At 40.5% G+C, this 18,948-nt stretch overlaps 1 protein-coding gene across 1 annotated transcript in view; it reads right to left on the bottom strand.

Annotated features, from left to right (window-relative positions):
• Nucleotides 1–18,948, bottom strand: part of TTC6 (tetratricopeptide repeat domain 6) — a gene marked incomplete at both ends in the record, with an annotated part of 184,150 nt that overhangs the window by 7,935 nt on the left and 157,267 nt on the right. The window contains 2 exons of the mRNA XM_080707135.1: nucleotides 7,329–7,402; nucleotides 13,975–14,094. Coding sequence (XP_080563261.1) covers nucleotides 7,329–7,402; nucleotides 13,975–14,094 — 194 coding nt within the window. The remainder of the gene's footprint in view (nucleotides 1–7,328; nucleotides 7,403–13,974; nucleotides 14,095–18,948) is intronic.

Raw genomic sequence — 18,948 nt, 5'->3', positions numbered from 1 at the left:
TTCATGCCTTCTGGTGAGTTGATGCTTTTGGGTGACGTAGTCAATGCTTTCCAAAAAGCCTTACATCAGGTATTATTTTTAAATCTTTCATGTTTTATTACCCATTGTAAGTACATATGTCCATAGGACGAAGGATGACTGTCAGGTTCCTTGAAGACTTTGGTAAAGTAAAGTAAGAGCCCCTTTTCACAACAGAATGTGCATGTGCTGGCAAGGGTGAGCATGGGAGGCGGTGTTCTGGAATTCTTTAATTCTTTCTTCAAATTACAAAAGTCTGAATGACATTCTTCAACTTTTTTTGTGTGTATGTTGTACTGGAGTTTAAACCCAGGGGCATTCTACCTCCAAGCTACAGCCCTAGCCCTATTTTTTTTTTTTTTTTGTGGGTCCGGGAATGGAACCTAGGGGCATTCACCTCTGAGCTACACCCCCCGCCCTATTTTTTATTCTTTATTTTGAAACCGGGTCACACTGAGTTACTGAGGGCCTCCCTAAGTAGCTGAGGCTGTCCACAAACCGCGACCCTCTGGTCTCAGCCTCCCAAATGCTGAGATTACAAGCGTGTACCGCCACGCTTGGCTCTATTTTTTTATTTTAAAACAATGACTCACCAAGTTGCAGACTGCCTCCCTAAGTAGCTGAGGCTGTCTCAGCCTCCCAAATGCTGGGACTACAAGCGTGCGCCAACACGCCCGGCTCTACCTTTAGATTTTAAAGACAGCCTATTTCTTTGCAGGAAGAGGAAGGAAGAGAAAGAAGTACATCCTTTTTACTAAACTTGTGAATGTATGTAGCTGAGCATTAACTCTATCTCTCTGTCCTCCCTGATTATTCTCGTGTGGTTGTGATGAGGGTTTTGAAGGAATCAAATATTGTTCATGGACACATGAAATCACTTCTCTGTTTCACATGAATATCTAATAATTATATTTAGTCTCAATTAACATGGAGAGAGTCTAGTATTTTTTTTTAAATAAAGGAGCTACCACTGAGTAACTGCTTATTACCAGATACTGTGGCTAAGTGCTTTGCAAATGCCATTTCACTTAGTTCTTCCAACTCTATAAGTTAATTTTATGATCGTGATTTACAGATAAAAAGAAAATCGTGGCTCAGAAGAGTTTGCACATAAAAAACAGCATAATAAATAGCACCTTAACTTTGCATACAGTAAATATCTGAGATTCAAACTCAGATATGGCTTACTTCAGAATCTGGGCTTTTCTGCACACACAATTTCCACTACACATCCTCCGCTTGGAACATACTATAGGTGATGCAAGAGAGCCAGTGATCTCGTATCTCAACAGTGTGGTCAGGGAGAAGAAAGGTGCAGAGGACAGACTGAAGCCAGAACGTGCAAGTTAACAGTAAATAGTTCAAGTTTGTCATGAGGACCAGATAAGAGGGTATGAAGATTATTTAGCAAGAAGACCCTTTACCTCTTTTCTTTTCATTACTACTCAAAAAGGTTTCAAAATTTAATAAGACATACCTACCACTGTTTTATCCATTTTTTCCTTTATAAAATACATGGAACTCAGGACAACTATTTTAGAAGCTATCATCGCCTAGATATTACACAAGAGTGGCTCTTATAACAGTATCCCAAACTTCACCCTCTCCTTCATGAAAGCTGTTCAACCCTATGTTCTGCCTGCACGTTGAGCTACTGAGTATTTTCCTTTAAGTCAATGGGCTTTTTTGCTTAACTAAGTTTATTGTTTAAAAAAATCTAATTTCAGCACCATAAAAAGAAAATCAGTATCTCATGCCATTAATATAAGGCAACTCTAAAAATAAATAAAAATTAGAGCCAGATTCTGTAGTCTGCAGCACACTAAAGCTGGGGGCTGCACCATCTGCCATACAGAGTTAAAAAGTTGTTAAAGGCAAGATCTTATTTGAGAATCTCTCCTTGATGTGTTTAGAAGGTTGGCACAACAGTTCATTTTGAACCTAAAAAGCAATTTCATTTTTCACCATATGATTCAGTATGTCAAAAGCGAAAATTATAATAAAACCAGCCTTACTAAGTGGCTTTACTTGTGAGTCTAGAATTGGGCAACAATGTAGACCCAAAATGACACTTGTAATTCCAACATTTGGGAGGCTGGGACAGGAGGACCCAGGTTCACGGCCAGCCTCAGCTAATTAGTGAGGCCCTCTGCAACTCAGTGAGACCCTGTTTCAAAATAAATAATAATAATAAAAAAATAGGTCTTGGGGTGTGGCTTGGAGGTAGAATGTTCCTGGGTTCCATCCTCCCTCAGTACTGAAAAAAAAAGAAACAGGAAATAACATTCAGAAAAAAACAGTGAGGCAGGAGCTCGCTCCTGGGATTACAGTGGGCTTCTGTCCTGTTTGAATGAGTGGCTGGTTGCTTGTGACTGACTGAGACCCGGTTGCCTTTTACAAGAGTAGGTTGTGATCTGTTACACATCAAGGTAAGTTACAGTTCACTGTGGACAGAGAAAGCTTCAGGCCACTCTTAAACTGTGAGGCAACTTTAGGCCGATGTAACCATTCTCCCCACTAAGTCAACCTCTTCACTTTGGCTCAACCTTTCTGGATGGACCATTGACCAAAACTTTGGGCACTAACCTCACTCCCAGTCACCATTGTAAAGGAACTTATTTAAAATCCAACTGGGAAAAATAAACAAAAATAAAACCCCACTGGGGTATAAAAGAACAGTGAGGTTTGTAAGATAACAAGTAAACAGAGTGACGGAGGGAAGTGATTGGTTAACATCAGGCTACCTGAGGCTACTTCTGGGGCAGAGGCTAAGGGTTAGAGCAGAGGGTATTTCTTCATTATGCCACCTCAGTCTGGACTCTCCTGATTTTGGGGGGTTAGAAAACCACTCTATTTGGGGATCTACCTGCTTTCTTAAAGTTTCGGTGTGATTTTTGTGTCAATTAGAGTGACTTCATTTTGGTTTTGTCTAGTTCATTGGGGCCTAGTAAAGGAGCTAAACCCAAAGCAATGACCTCCCAGAATTTTATTAAATGAGTATTTCTCAATGCTTGTCCACACCATGAAAAATCTTTCAAGTAGCCGAGCGTGGTGCCGCACTTGTAATTCCAGTAATTGGGAGGCTAAGGCACTAGGATCGCACAGGTTCGAAGCCAGCCTCAGCTACTTAGTGAGGCTCTCAGCAACTTAGTGAGACCCTGTTTCCAAATAAAATATAAAATAGGTCTGGGGGTATAGCTTGGAGGTAGAAAGCTCCTGGGTTTCACCCCCAGTACCACACACACATAGGCAAAAAAAAATATTTGAAGTACTTGTGACTTTTGCTCCGTGTCTTGGCAAACAAAACCCAAAAGAGGAGCCCAAGTATTCTGCTAGATCACACTACACAAGAATCAACACAGAGGCATGAGGAGAGTTTGGCGTCTGATGTCACAGACAGGCAACGCGGGTGAGCCAGTAGGATCTTCTGAGTTCACTTTGTGGGTTCTCACTCAAAAGTCATGAGGTCATTTCCCTCATGTGGTTTACAGTGGAACTGTGCTTCTCTGTCTTAACAATTAGCACTATGTAAGAAATAGAGCCCACTGATTGTAGGGTCCCAGGGCTTTCCCAGATGACGTTTTGCTTTATTACAGCAGTAGTTCTAGACATGGCAAAACATTTTTTTTCTCATTTCTTTTTTTGGAGGGGGGATGATTAAACCCAAGGCCTTGTACATGTTCTACCTCTGAGCTACATCTTTGGCTTGGCATAACATTTTTTTTTTTATCAAGAATAAATACAAAAGCCGGGTATGGCGGTGCATACATTGGGAGGCTGAGACAGGAAGAATCAGATCGCAGGTTCAAGACCAGCTCAGCAACTTAGGGACAACCTGTTTCAAAATAAAATAAGAATTTAAAAATCAGGGCTGGTGGTATAGCTCAGAGGTAGAAAGTCTCTGGGTTCAAGCCCCAGCACCACAAAAAAGAAAAAGAAAAAAAAAAGAAGAAGAAATACAGCACAGACATTTCGTATAAAAGACCTATCTTGGTAGATTTTGTCGTTCTTGGTGTGTCTTCAATGGACAGTGACTTATTTACTTATGATGGGCACCTGTGGCGACACAGGCCTCACCATAGGTTTCACACCAGAAATTTTCAGGGCCACCCCTGTTCCTTGTATTATCCCCATCAATCACTGAAATGCTCCTGGTATATTGGTGTCCAAACTGTGTCACATGCACTGCCCACTCTTACCCAGAGAAAAATTCAAAGTCCTTTGTGAGTGAATATTACGATACATGGTTTAGAAAATGTAAGCTCTCCTTTTGTTTAGCCTAACCAATTACAAAAATAACAGGGCAGTGTATTGTCGTTGACACACACCACCAGGTAAGATCCATTGTATGTTACCAAAGGCAGGGATGGAAACTATTTTCTACACCTATCTAGTTGTCAGCATTAACTTTAAGGAGCATCCAGTCTGTTCAGCCTACGTAAATAGTCATTAAGCCTGAAAGCTGGACACAGATCCTGAATGCCACCTGACAAGTACCTCGAAATTGACGATGACTAAAACCAAGTCAAAGGAAGTAGAGAGATGAGGACAGACTCCCCAGACTTCCTTACCACAAGAGCAAATGAATAAGTGAAAGAGATTCTGTCGTAGACACAGCCATTTCATTTTTTCGGAGATGTCTATCACAGTGTCCTACAGGTTGAAGTTCTGGTTAAGTCATCACATGGCACTTAGCCAAAGGAAAAAAAGTGACAGAATATCGATGTTGTATCAAGGTATGTTCACTGAGATATGAATTGTTAAACACTGGTTACCACAAATATCGAAGTATATAAAAAAAATGTTCTGGAATAAAATGTGTTTGTAGCTGGGCATGGTGGCACATGCTTGTAATCCCAGCATTTGGGAGGCTGAGACGGCAGGATTGCACAGGTTCGAAACCAGCCTCGGCTACTTAGTGAGACCCTGTTTTCAAATAGGTCTGGGAGTATAGCGCAGAGGTAGAAAAGCCCCTGGGTTCTACCCCCAGTACCATGAAAAAATAAAATAAAAAATAAAATGTGTTTGTATAAGTCTAAAGTCATGTGACCACTTCCGGATGCTGCCTGCTTCTCAATACAGTGTCTACTGAAGATGAAGCATGCTGAGTTTGCCCTCTAGGCCACAGCAAAGGACAGGGAGGCCTACAGCGTCTACCACATTATTCACATATGTGACCAGCCGTGTCCTGCTGGGTTGTACAAATAAATCACACGTACCTACCCAAACTAAAGAATGTGGCTTGCAGGGTTAAAAATGTATAAAAACTTTTTATGCAAATATTAAGAATAGCAAAACAAATGCACTGAGCAAAAAGTGCATAGGATATATTACTGAGTAAGCTCCTGCTATATTATTTTTTTTTAATACAAAGGTGGCTTTCTGGGAAAGATCTAAAAATCAACTCTGCCATTACACTCTTGGTAATTAAATTGGGCCACAAGTAGGATATTCAGCCTAAGGAATGTTGTCTCCTAGCAACCACAAGAGTGAGAGAGCAAGAAGTATACAAAGGATACTTCAAAAGTCTGAGGCCACACAAGTTCAAAGATCAAAGCCCTAAAATTTAAAGATTCATTCCTTTCATAAAACTTACCAAACGAGAAAATATTTACTTTCCCTACTGTAAGACACCGAAAATGAATTCCCACTGTTACAAACCATATTGCCACAGTGTGTTATTTATAGGTCGCCTTGAAAAGCAAAAATGTTTTTCCTGAAAAAAAAAATTTTAATCACAAACACTCCTGATTGTTAAGTTCAGTAAAACTGTTCCCTCTAGATACACATGGAATTGGGACTCTGAGTTATCAGGGCTTCACTGTTGATTTAAATTCTACTTTCATTAAAGAACAATAGAGATCCTAGTGGAGTGATGAAAGTTGATTATTTGGAATTGCAAAGCAGTGTCAGCTTAAGGAGGCTCTGCCATATATACACAGTGATTACATTTCATAAAAGAGACTGTGAACTGACACACAGAGAAACGTACTGACTCTAATAGTTGCTAAACATAGGAAAGAGGTTGAGAGAAATTGGGGGTCTGTTTTCAGTTTTAACAGAATGCAAGGACCTTACGTGTTTTTGGTCTGCACACATCCATCAAAACAAACACACCAGTCATCCTTATTCCATCTCTTACGAATGACAATCACTTAGAGAGATTAATTGTGCGAAGGTTGCTAAATTAAAATAGACAACAGTGTGACTATGTTTTTCTGCCTGTCGAAAATGGAAGATCTGAAACCAAAGGCACATTCAGAAGTTCCAGTTACTATCTTACTTTGTTCATAAATAAAATTTAAAAAACGTTCACTCTCATAGGGAAATGAAGATATACTCTCTAACACCCTAAGAGGGAAAATAAAGAATGCAGTTTCCTAAATAATTCAAGTTATATTCTATTCTCTAAAGTGAATATTTGCACAGCCTATTCTATGCAATTAATGAACTGTTCTAATTGCTTCCTTCAAATTAAGTGCTATTGTTTCTCTTGTTAAAAGTAATGCTGTAAACTATTACTTAACCAAGTACATTTTATCCCATATTAAAATCTACATTCCTAAATTTCTATGCTTTTAAAATCTAAGTGACCAAAAATTAACTTTTAAAAGTCAAATGTGCATGTAGAAATATAAACATTATGGTTAGCAGAATATCTAATATGGTTTCTCAATATACTCTATAGTATTTTAAATTGATCAGCTTCCATAGTTTAACCTTATATAACTGTTCTCTCTCTGTGTAACTTACTTATTTGTATAATAATCTCAGAAGGAAGTAATGCTGTTTCAAGTATTGTTTTTTGTAGACTATAATGTATTTTGTTGTAGATATTCCCTGATTCTGTTTTAATTAGTTTTAGATTTATGTTTTTAAAAAATGCAAAATTTCATTGAACCTACATAACTTTTTAGAAGTTACCCTCTTCTTCAGGAAATGGGCTTTTTAAAAGTTAGTTCCATTTTATGAACTAATTAAATTACTTTATTTTATACTCAGGTATTTTGAGCTAGGCAAATTTTTATACCCTATATTACCAAGGTCCTTTCCCAAGGTACAGACCTGAATCTGATGGACACCCACACTGCATGATGCAAGTGTTTACTCACTGATTTGAAGACACAGGTGATGTGGTAGTCCTCACCTCTACGCAGGGAATTCTGGGTGTCTCCCTCCATTGTTGTACTCTGTCACATCCACAAATTCCCTCCCAATTTCTTCCATTCCTTCCTGGCTTCTCTTTGGGGCCATGATTAGGAAGGTCTGGAGACATCACCTGCTCCTTCACTGCCCTCTGCACTCCTTACCTGTGATGGCACATGGCGGTAGCTTGGCAAAGACTCACATTGGTCTGACTCAGCAGCGCCGCTTGTTTAAAATCCTGAAAGGATTGTATACGTTGTTAATTTTGCGATATTATCTCCCATGCTTTCTTAAACATCCTTCTAACTTTTATTCCACATGAGTAGACATAACACAAGAATTGGAATATACACCTTCCTAAAACTTCTTGTTTTTCCTCATAGCACTACATCTAGAATGGTTGGAGAAGAGGAACCCCACTGTAAGTCATTCAGAATCTCATGCTCCTTGCCTCTACTTCAAAAATAGAAATTTAGCTGGGCATAGTTAGATAAAATGTCCCTTAAAGAGCTCATTTGTTAATGTTTGGGGTGTGGCTTTGGGATCATAAATGGTTCCTCTTCCTCTGTGCATGTGCGCGTGTTCTCTCTCTCTCTCTCTCTCTCTCTCTCTCTCTCTCTCTCTCTCTCTCTCTCTCCTTCCCTCCCTCCCTCCCTCCCTCCCTCCATGATGTGAGGAGCACCACCCGTGAGCCCCTGTGCTGTCCTCTCTCCACCTCCCTCCACCTGGCCCTGAGGTCCTCAGTCCCCAGCCCCACATGGACTGAACCCGAAACCTTAAGAAAATAAATATTCTTTCCTCTAAGATATGTGGTCAGTCTCTTAGATTATAGTTCTAAAAATGGAACCAGAACAACACCTGTAACCCCAGTATTTGGGGAGGCTGAGACAAGGGAATCACAAGTTCAAGGCCAGCATGGGAGACTCTGTTTCAAAAATAAAAAATAAAAAATAAAAAAGGCTGGAGGTATGCCTCAGAGGTAGAATGCCCCTGGGTTAAATCCTCAGTTCAAGAAAGGGGAAAAAAAAATAAAGGAGTCTTTCCTGTGGTGTTGTTCTTCAATGTCTAATGAACTATGTCACAGATTTTATTGCTTATACCCAGTGATCACCACCATAGACTTCCCTGCCTAGATAGAAATGAAACTCCCCTGGAAAGAACCTCTAGAATCACAGGACTTTTGGACAAACTCCCTGGCTCATGCCCGTGTTCGAGCATAACAGGGCTTTGTGGGTGGGTTAGTTAAGTCTACTCCCACCTTTGGGATCCACATCTCTAGAAAGAAGTGTATCTATCTGTCCAGGGACGCAGATGCTTTCCTGCGGCTTCAAACCCTATGATTTGAAGTTTGGAAGGATAACTGAGATGGATCTGAATGGCCCGAGGAAGAGGCTGTTTAAAAGAATTAAAAGTTCTGAGTCTGCAAGAGATCCTGCCACCTCAGCCCAGGACACGCTCCTTCATAAGACCCCAGGGTCAGCATGAGACTTAGACACTTTTCAGAGTCCTACAAAAATATTTGAGACCTGAGACAATAAAAGAATACCACTAAACATAAATTTAATAAAATATTTAAATAAACATCTACATATAAAAATATCACATCATCAGCAATGCAATCACATAAATAAATTTTATCTAGTAGGTTTTAGCACTCATGCTGCTTGGCCTCATAGTTAATCAATCCTTCCCACAAAAAAGTTTTTTTCCTGGGATGGTGTTGGTTTTTCATACAGACCTTTTGTTAGTCAATCGTATATCCTCTATTATTCTTTCCTCTGCCTGCATCATTTATATTGAATTTTTAAAATTTTTTAGAAAGTAATCACGTTTTTTCTTTTTCTTTTTTTTCTTTTATTTTCTTTTTTTGTGTGTGTGGTACTGGGGTTCCTGGAAACCCTTCTACCCTCCGGGCTACACTCCAGACCTATTTTTATACTTTTATTATTTGGAAACAGGGTTTCTTAGGCCAGCGTGGCTGGCTTCGAACCTGCCCGATCCTACTGTCTCTGCCTCCCAAGAGCAGGGATTAAAAGCGCGCGCCACCGCCCAGCTACATTTTTTCTTTTAATTTACATTATCATGGCACATCTTTTTCCAGCCTTTTATTTTTACCTGCCTATATCACTATATTTAAAATGTGTTTCTTCCTTGTCAAAAATAACTTGACAATATTTGAAAGAATTTAGCTCTAGGCTTTTATTTAACTCCAATGGTTTATATATCTGCCTTTAGAACAGTACTACACTGTTTCAATTATTGTAGCTTTATATGGTTTGAAATCAGAAAATATATATCTTCCAGCTTTGTTCTTTTTGGAGATCGTTTTGGGTATCTAGAGTCCATATTCTATATTAGCATAGATTTTTTTTCTGAAAAATAAATATATAAATATATGATAGTTTTACCTAAAAAAAAAAAAAAAGAAAAAAAACATTCTCTGGTAAGAAAGAAAGCAAAAAGAAATATTGAAATGTTATCTTTAAGTTATCAAAAGCTTGGTATCAGACAAATGAAACTGTTATGTGAGATTATTATTTTTAATTTTGGATAAATCGCTGTAATACTAGATGTCAACCATTAAGCCAAGCATGGAAAGGAGGGATGGGGAGGGAATGGGGTGGGGATCGGGTGGGGGCTGACTGGGCGAGGTGTGCATGTATGTCTACAAAAGTTTGTATCCCACTATGATGTATGAATACAGTGCACCAATAAAAAATTAAAAAAAATAAAAATAAAATGTGTTTCTTATAGTCAGAATACATTGGCTCTTTTTAAAGATTACCATCATTATTTTACTGGATGTCTTTTGATCATTCCCATTTACAATCACTACTAATATGGTTGGACTCAGGTCTACTGTTTTATCTTTTTTTTTTTCTGCTCTCTATTTCCCCTTCCCAGATTTATTTTGATTTCTTTTACTGTTTAATAGTCCATTTAAACTGTTTACTTTTTTGATTAAGGAGGTCACACTTGAGCAGAAACTTGAATGAAAAATGGACGTGAGCCATCCACAGATCAGTAGGAAGAGAGTTGTAGGCACAGGGAATGGCAACCGAGAAGCCCTGGGCAGGAAGGGGACTGGCATCACCAAAGACTAGAAGCCAAGAGTGGAGGGAGGCGGGTGGGGAAAAGAGGACTGTCCATGAGGTCAGAGGAAAGCAGCAGGCAGACCAAGCAGAGTGCTCCTTGTCATAGTCAAGAGTTCAGTGTGGCGCCGGGCATGGTGGCACAGGTTTATAATCCTCACGCTGGGGAGGTGGAGACAGGAGGATCACGCTGGCTAAAGAGACCATGTTTCCAAATCAAAAAGTATAAAAATGGATCTGGGAGTGTAGCCCAGAGGTAGAAGGGTTTCCAGGAACCCAAGTACCACCAAAAAAAAAAAAAAAAGAAAGAGTTCAGTGTGTGTGTGTGTGTGTGTGTGTGTGTGTGTGTATTACTAGGGATTGAATTTAGGGGCATTCTACCTCTGAGGTACAACTCCAGCTCCATTTTATTCTTTATTTTGAAACAGTCTCACTAAGTTGCAGAGAGCCTCACTAAGTAGCTGAGGCTGGCTACGAACCTGCAATCCTCCTGTCTTAGCCTCCCAAGTACTGGGATTACAAGCGTGCGCCACCGCACCTGGCACATCCAAGTGTGATGGGAAGCCATTTGCGAGCTCTGAGCAGAGAGATAATACATGGTGTGTGTGTATGTGTGTGTGTGTGTGTGAGAGAGAGAGAGAGAGAGAGAGAGAGAGAGAGAGAGAGAGAGAGAGAAAGAGAAAGAAAGCCACAGAAGCAGACACTGGGGACTGAACCCAGGGCCATTCCACCTCCAAGCTAAACCCCCAGGATCCAGTCAGTTATGAATGTCTGTTTTCTGAGGCTGGCCTGGAACCTGTGATCCTCCTGTCTCAGCCGCCCATGTACTAGGATCACCAGGGTGCATCAGCACACTGGGTTTGCTGTATGGTTTTTTATTTTTTTACTTTTGTGGTACTGGGATTCCTGGAAACCCTTCTACCTCCGGGCTACACTCCCAGACCTATATTTTTTATATTTTTATTTGGAAACAGGGTATCTTAAGCCAGTGAGGCTGGCTTTGAATCTGCGTGATCCTCCTGTCTCCACCTCCCAAGTGCGGGGATTACAAGCATGCGCCACCACACCAGGCTTGCTGTATGGTTTTAATCCGTCTCTCCCTCTAGCTGCTGTGTGGAGAACAGCGTACCAAGGGCAGCTGTGGAATCAAGAAAGGCAGGCAGGCAGGGAAGCTACTACAACAGTCCAGCAGAGCCAGGATTCTGCTCTGAGATCCGAATTCAGATCTGGCCCCAGTACCTACTAGTAGAGAGGAAGACAGCAATGGCAATTCTGAGAATAAATTTAAATCAAAATGTGCTTTCATGGAGAAACTGGCTAGACATGCTAACTGGTGAGATGTGGGGTGAGGAAAGAGAGGGGTCGAGAATGATTCTCGCTAGTCCATCAGCTCCTGCAGGACTCAGGCTCAGTCTTTGTATTTTCCCATCTTAGGGGCCAGTGCCTTGTCTGAAAGGAACATTGTATCTGAAACCAAGTGCGACCTGAATTCAGATCTTGCCATGGTACTTACTGGTTGAAGACCTTATTTAACCTCTTTTGAATGCCAGTTTCCTCCACTGTAGGTCACCACTTTAAATTTTCCAGCACTGTGGAATCTGGTTTGTAGCAATGGTGCAATAAATAGAATTCATATAGTTGTGTAGTATGAAATAAGTATTTACTCGGCAGACTACTCAGGCCTTGGACTCGATTCCCCACAGCTGAGGTCCTTCTCCCCCTCCATTTTTCTCACGGTCTCCACCCCAGCACCCTTGCCCACATTTCCAGTTTTTTGTCTGACACAAACAAATAAGTTCTTTAGCTGTTTCTATCTGAGGTGATCCCTAGTGGTATCTCAAAGATATTTTCAATTATCAAAAGTCCTATACTTGGGAGGCTAAGACAGGAGGATCACAGGTTTGAGGGCAGCCTCAGAAACTAAACAAGATCTTCAGAAACTTAGTGAGACTGCTTCAAGATTAAAAAAAAAAAAAAAGGATGGGGGTGTAACACAAAGATAAAATGTCCCTGGGTCCCGGGTCTAATTCCCACTACAAAAAAAAAAAAAAAAGCCTAAAGAAAATCAAATATTAAAATTACATTCCATCATAGTATAAGTTGCCTAGAAAATAAGTGATCTTCTTGGGCAAAATCTCAGAAGATGATACCATATGTAGAAAATTATGCAGGACATCTTGGGAGACGAAAAGAATAGGAAATACTCTACTATATAATTCTAGGATGCAGTTCTTCAGAAACAATGATACAAAACTGCTATTAAGTCTTAACTGCAAACTCCTAAATGCTATTTAATTTTTGTGTTGTGTTTCTTAATTCCAAAGTTACTTTAAAATAGACAATAAAAATTAAAAGTTAAGAATGAGAATTAGGAGCCGGGCGTGGTGGCACATGCTTGTAATCCCAGCATTCAGAAGGCTGAGACTGGAGGATCACGGTTCGTGGACAGCCTCAGCTTCTTAGTGAGGCTCTCTGCAACTTAGTGAGACCCTGTTTCAAAATAAAGAATAAAAAAAATAGGGCAGGTGATATAGCTCGGAGATCAAATGCCTCTGGGTTCCATCTCCAGACCCGCAAAAAAAAAAAAAAAAAAAAAAAAAAAAAAAATGAATGAGAATTAGGAATTTTCTTTATCCTATACTGATAAAAATTTCAAACTGCTGGTTTCTTTTCAATATACTCAATGTATTGCCTAGGCTTACATCTATTATAATTTTTAATGCCTGTTCACACTAACTTAAAAACCTGTTCTCAGTAGCTCATTCTGAGCAATTATTTTCTGTTTTGTTTAAAACAGATTTTGGGGGGGGGTACTGGAGATGGAACCCAGGAGTGTTCTTCCAGTGAGCTATATCCCCAGTCTTTTTTAGCTTTTATTTTAAGAGATAGTCCTTCCTTCCTTCCTTCCTTCCTTCCTTCCTTCCTTTCCTCCTCCTCCTCCTCCCCCTCCTCCTCCTCCTCCTCCTCCTCCTCCTCCTCCTCCTCCTTCTTCTTCTTCTTCTTCTTCTTCTTCTTCTTCTCTCTCTCTCTCTCTCTCTCTCTCTCTCTCTCTCTCTCTCTCTCATGCTGGGGATGTAACCCATGGTCATTCTACCTCTGAACTACAACCCCAGCACTATTTTTTTTTATTCTTTATCTTAAAACAGGGTCTCACTAAATTACAGAGGGCTTCACTAAGTAGCTGAAGCTGTCCTTGAACCTGGGATCCTCCGTTCTCAGCCTCCCAAGTACTGGGATTACATGTGTGCCACCATACCTGGCAAGAGTCTTTCTAAGTTGCTCAGACTTGTCTTAAATTTGCAAATCCTCCTGCCTCAGCCTTCAGAGTAGCTGGGATTACAGCCATGAACCACTGTGCCTGACTATTTTGATATATTTCCAATGAAAAAAGAAAAAAATTGTGAAATAGAGCACCAAGCAGCAGAGTGAGACACAGATCTCTTTTTTTGCCACATAATTAATTTTGTTTGCATTCCTTTCCAGAAAAATTACAATTTTTATGCATTGGCTATTTACCTATAAGCAAAATGAAGTAAAAGCACACCATACATTTTTTGCAAAAATTATTTGTCATTCCAAGTATTTCAACACAGTTATTGTTAACACAATCACTGATTAGCAGTGCAACTTGGTAGCAGTAAAAACATGTTCACTAGTTTTCAGAAGATAACCTGCAAAAACAAATGGGTTTATTTTCACACATACCAAGAAAGCTCACCTCCAAAGCATAGCTGTACTTCTCAAGTTCAATGTAGATGAGACCACGATTCGTGAAGGTATTTAATTGTAGAGTTTCTCCAGCATTAAGAAGCAGCACAATTGAATAATCTGTTAATGCCTAAAAATAAAGTAATCACTTACAATCTAGATGCAACCTCTTAAATACTTACTTAGCTGTGGACAAATGTGTTTATGCCCAAACTGAGATTTCATAGTTCTTTCATTTGACTTATAATTGTGGGTCACAATAATCACATGTTGGGTTTATTTTTATTTATTTATTTATTTTTGGTGGTACTGGGGGTGGAACCCAGAGGCTATCTACCTTCGGGCTATACTCCTAGACCTATTTTATATTTTATTTGGAAACAGGGTCTCACTAAGTTGCTGAGAGCCTCACTAAGTAGCTGAGGCTGGCTTCGAATCTGTGTGATCCTTCTGTCTCAGCCTCCCAAGCGCGGGGATTACAAGCGTGCGCCACCACGCCTGGTCACATGTTGGGTTTAAAGGAATCCCTTGGGTAAGTATTATAGATATTGCTACCTTTTTTATTTTTGTTTTTATGTGGTACTGGGGATTGAACCCAGGGGCTTTCTACCTTCAGGCTATACTCCCAGCCCCTTTTATATTTTTTATTTTGAAACAGGGTCTCCCTAGGTTGCTGAGTGTCTTGCAGCAGGATGTTCTCTAACCTGTGATTCTCCTGTCTCAGCTTCCCAAGTACTGTGATTACAGGCATGAACCACCATACCCCGCTACTGCTGTTTTAATAAGCAGTACGCACTATATGCTTACAGTCCGTGTGCTATTTGAGTCAACCTATGCCTGCTCTCTTATTGGAAGAAAGGGGTTCAATGCCCTCCCCCTACTCAGTAGGTTCTACCAAGTGACTACTGACATTAAAGCAGAGCAGTGAATGCTATTTAAAATTTAATTTCTCATCGGATGCTCTCCCTAATATGTGGAAGTTGGGGAGAAAAGGCATCATAGAAGGAACTCTAGATGAAGCAGGAGAAACCATAGATGAGCAAATAAGGCAACCTAACTGAGAAGGATGGTATGGGGGAAGAGGGGAGTTCCCTAATATACATGATGTACATTCATAAACATACCAAAGTCAATCGCTAGGCCAAACATGAGAAGGCGGGAGGGGGAGGACTGGGGTGGGAATTGGGGAAGAGCAAAATGAGTGTTGTGTGCATATATGTCTTTATCACCTTGTACCCCATTAAGTGTATGATTACAATGCACCAATAAAAAATTAAAAAAAAAAACATTTTTTTTTCAAAATGGCAACTGAGGGACACAGCACTTCTCAGCAGCTGAAGCAAATAAAGTTCAAATACTTAGAAAGCAGTGTCTTAATAAACAAAATAAATACATACCAGGAACCAAAACACATCCAGGTACCTCGGTGGAACCCTGAACTTGAAGAAGAACAAAGATCGGACACGGGACCTGCTGCAGATACAATCTGAACGCTGATCGGAACGCCGATCGGCGGGCTGCTTTTGCAGCTGCCCGAGGAGCTGCCTGCCTGATATTACCGCGGCAAGATAATCCGGGACTAAAAATGAACTTAGGACCGCACCTTAAGCAGCGAGCAGCACCCACATCAGAATTCTGTGTGCTCACCAGCGACCGGATCACAACTGCATAGAGACTCCCACGGATTCCTGCACCAAGTCAGGTACCTGAGGGCGCCCTGGTAAGTTGGGGTCCTAGCGTGTGCGCAGCCCCAACCCCCCAGCACAGGCCCAAGCCTCAGAACCGAGCACTCTCCTTGTGCACCTTGTCTGCGCCACGGTCCCCTGCTAGTAGTCAGTGCCTGTGCCACTGCCACCCCTAAATTGGAGCCTGCTTGTGTGTCAAGCCCCTGCCACCTTGCCAGAGCCTGCCTTCCAGGCTGCGAAAGCCCTGTGTGACCCGGAAATCTCCTTGGGGCACCCCCAGCTTCTACGTCCCACGGGAGGCAGAGACCATTGCTGGACACTGTGCACTGGACCCTTGAGCACCTACCCTGCACCCCTGGCCCACTGCTGGGTGTTCCCACCCTCCTGGTAGCCAGATGCTTAGTTCTAAGCAAGAACACAGCTCAATACACCTTGGAAGAGCATACCAGCAGCAATAGACAGCTGCATCCACTCACACTAATACTGGGTCCAGTATTAGCAGCGCACCCAGCCTGCACTCTCGTAACAGGCAGAGCTCTGGCAGTAAGTGTGGGCATCCAGGAACCAGCATCCATTTGCCCAGGGTACATCTTGGGACCACACCGGCTAGCCCAGCTGGAATTTCCAGAGACACAGGAAAATCCATCGGGACACAATATCTGCACAGGACCTCAGGGGGAGGTTCCAATTATACTTTGGTCATTCTCCACCCCTGCTGTAGGGAAGCACAGGCTGGACTCTAGGGTGGTGAGTGCAGAGGTGCTGACCACAGGTTAGAATTTCACAGAACCTGTGAATTGTACAGAATCAAATAACAGTGAAACCAGACATCCAGACACATAAACCTAAAGCAGCTAAAGGAGAGAAAGGTGTCCAAACACCCAGAGTGACCTAAGAAGATAAAAATAGAGTACAAAGAAAACTAAGAGACATTGGATGGTATTCTGAAAGCTACCAAAGCAATCAGATATGCACATATTATATGGACCTGACCCCATAGGCGTAAATAAGGAGGACTGTTTGTTTTACTTTTAATGTGGATGTTTTATTTTATTTTGCTTTTACAGTGCTTTTGTTTTGGTATGGTTATTGCTGTTTTTTTTTTCTTTTAACCCACACTTCTTTTACTTTAACTTGTTGTTATATATATACACACATTGGATAGTTTGCCTTATTTTTTTATTTCACACAGCTGCTAGTTCCTTTTATTTTATTCTTGTTCTTTTTTCCTCTTTCTTCCTCTTTCCTTCCTTTTTTTCATTCTCCTCCTTTGATTGGTTTTCCTTCCTTTTTCTTGGATTACATAATAGTCTTGGTATCTTGTGTGGATTCTTTTTTTTATGTCTGTCTGCTCCTTCCATCACCCCTATTTACAAACCTTCCCACACTAACCTACATACTTTTCTCCCCCAAAACTTTTCCCGATAATATACCTCCTGGTTTAATACTCAAAGTATTTCTTATATCCATAATTACACTACTAACGACAAGAGTCCTAGTAGTTAACTCTCTCTCATTCCTAGCAAGTTATTACCTTATCATACTTAAAGTCTTTCTCAACCTAACATATCCTCTACCTAATCCAACCAATCACCCCAGCTCCTCACACATCACCCACCCTCAACACTGGAAAGGCTCTGCTGACTAGCCGATACCCCTAAACTCCTAATATTAAGATTTGACTAAGCACATTACTCACGAATGATGGGTAGAAATCAGAAAAACAGGACAGAGAACGCTATAAATATGAGAACCAGGAATTATGAAGAGACAGCAGAAATCACGAATACTGACCTACTAGAAATGCAAGAAGGGGAGTTCAGAATCTTGATGTTCAATATGATGAAAGGATTTAAAACAAGTATAGAGGAGGTTAAAGGTGAATTAGAAACACTAAAAAAGAATCAGAAAGAGGTCTGGAATGAAATGAAAGAGGCAATAAGTGAAATGAAGACAGCAATAGAAAGAAATTCTGGAAGATTAGATGAAATGGAAAACAGAATATCAGTATTAGAAGACAGTACATCCCAAACCGAAAACACAGTCAGCGATATACAGAAATCTTTACAGCAACAAAACCTAAACATCCAGCAATTATGGGATAATATGAAGCGCCCTAATTTATGGATAATAGTCATTGAGGAAGGGATAGAGGTACAGACCAAGGGCATCTGTAATATCTTCAAGGAAATAATCTCAGAGAATTTTCCAAATATGGAAAGAGACTTGAATCTTCAAGTCCAGGAGGCATACAGAACTCCACTGAGACAGGACCAAAGAAAAACCACTCCACGCCACATAATAACCAAATTGATCAACATAGAGACCAAGGAAGGAATCTTAAAAGCAGTGAGAACAAAAGGACGGGTGACATATAGAGGCAAAACAATAAGAATCACCCCAGACTATACAACCCAGGTCATGAATGCTAGGAGAGACTGGTACGACGTGATTCAGACCCTGGAAGAAAATAACTTCCAACCCAAACTAATCTATCCAGCAAAACTACTATTCAAGATCAATGGGGAAACCAAAGTCTTTCAGGATAAACAGAATCTCAAAAAATTCATGAATTCAAAGACAACACTAGAGAAAATTCTTAAAGAAATAAACCATAAGGAAGAAAAGAGAAGCAGACTTCAGAATCAGAGAAGAGAGGAAGTTAATAAGTGGGCCATTTAAGTAAAGAAGAAAGATCACACCACCCAAGAGTAGACAGAATACAAAATGGCAGAAAACAAAAATCATATTTCAATAATATCTCTTAATGTCAAAGGACTTAACTCACCAATCAAAAGACATAGACTGGCAATGTGGATTAGGAAACATAATCCAAATATATGCTGTCTGCAAGAAACTCACCTCACAGCCAAAGACATTCACAGGCTGAACGTGAAAGGATGGAAAAAGATATACCATGCCACCAGTGACCAAAAAAGAGCAGGCGTAGCAACCCTGATATCCAACAAAACAGACTTTAAACTAAAACACATCAAAAGAGACAAATCAGGGCACTTCCTTTTATTAAAAGGAACAATACACCAAGAAGATATAATGATAGTAAATATTTATGCCCCAAATATGGGTGCAACCATATTTGTAAAACAAACCCTTCTGGACATAAGATCCCAAGTAGATCCAAATACAATAATTCTGGGAGACTTTAATACGCCTCTCACACCACTGGATCGATCTTCAAGGCAAAAGATGAGTAAAGACGCTTTAGAACTAAAGGAAACCATAAACCAAATGGACCTAATAGACGTTTTCAGAGTATTTCAACCAGGAACTACAGAATA

This window comes from Muscardinus avellanarius, assembly GCF_963383645.1.
Source record: "Muscardinus avellanarius genome assembly, chromosome: 12".
Lineage (NCBI taxonomy): Eukaryota > Metazoa > Chordata > Mammalia > Rodentia > Gliridae > Muscardinus > Muscardinus avellanarius.
Note: the sequence above shows the minus strand (reverse complement) of the source record. Positions and strands in the feature narration are given on the sequence as shown.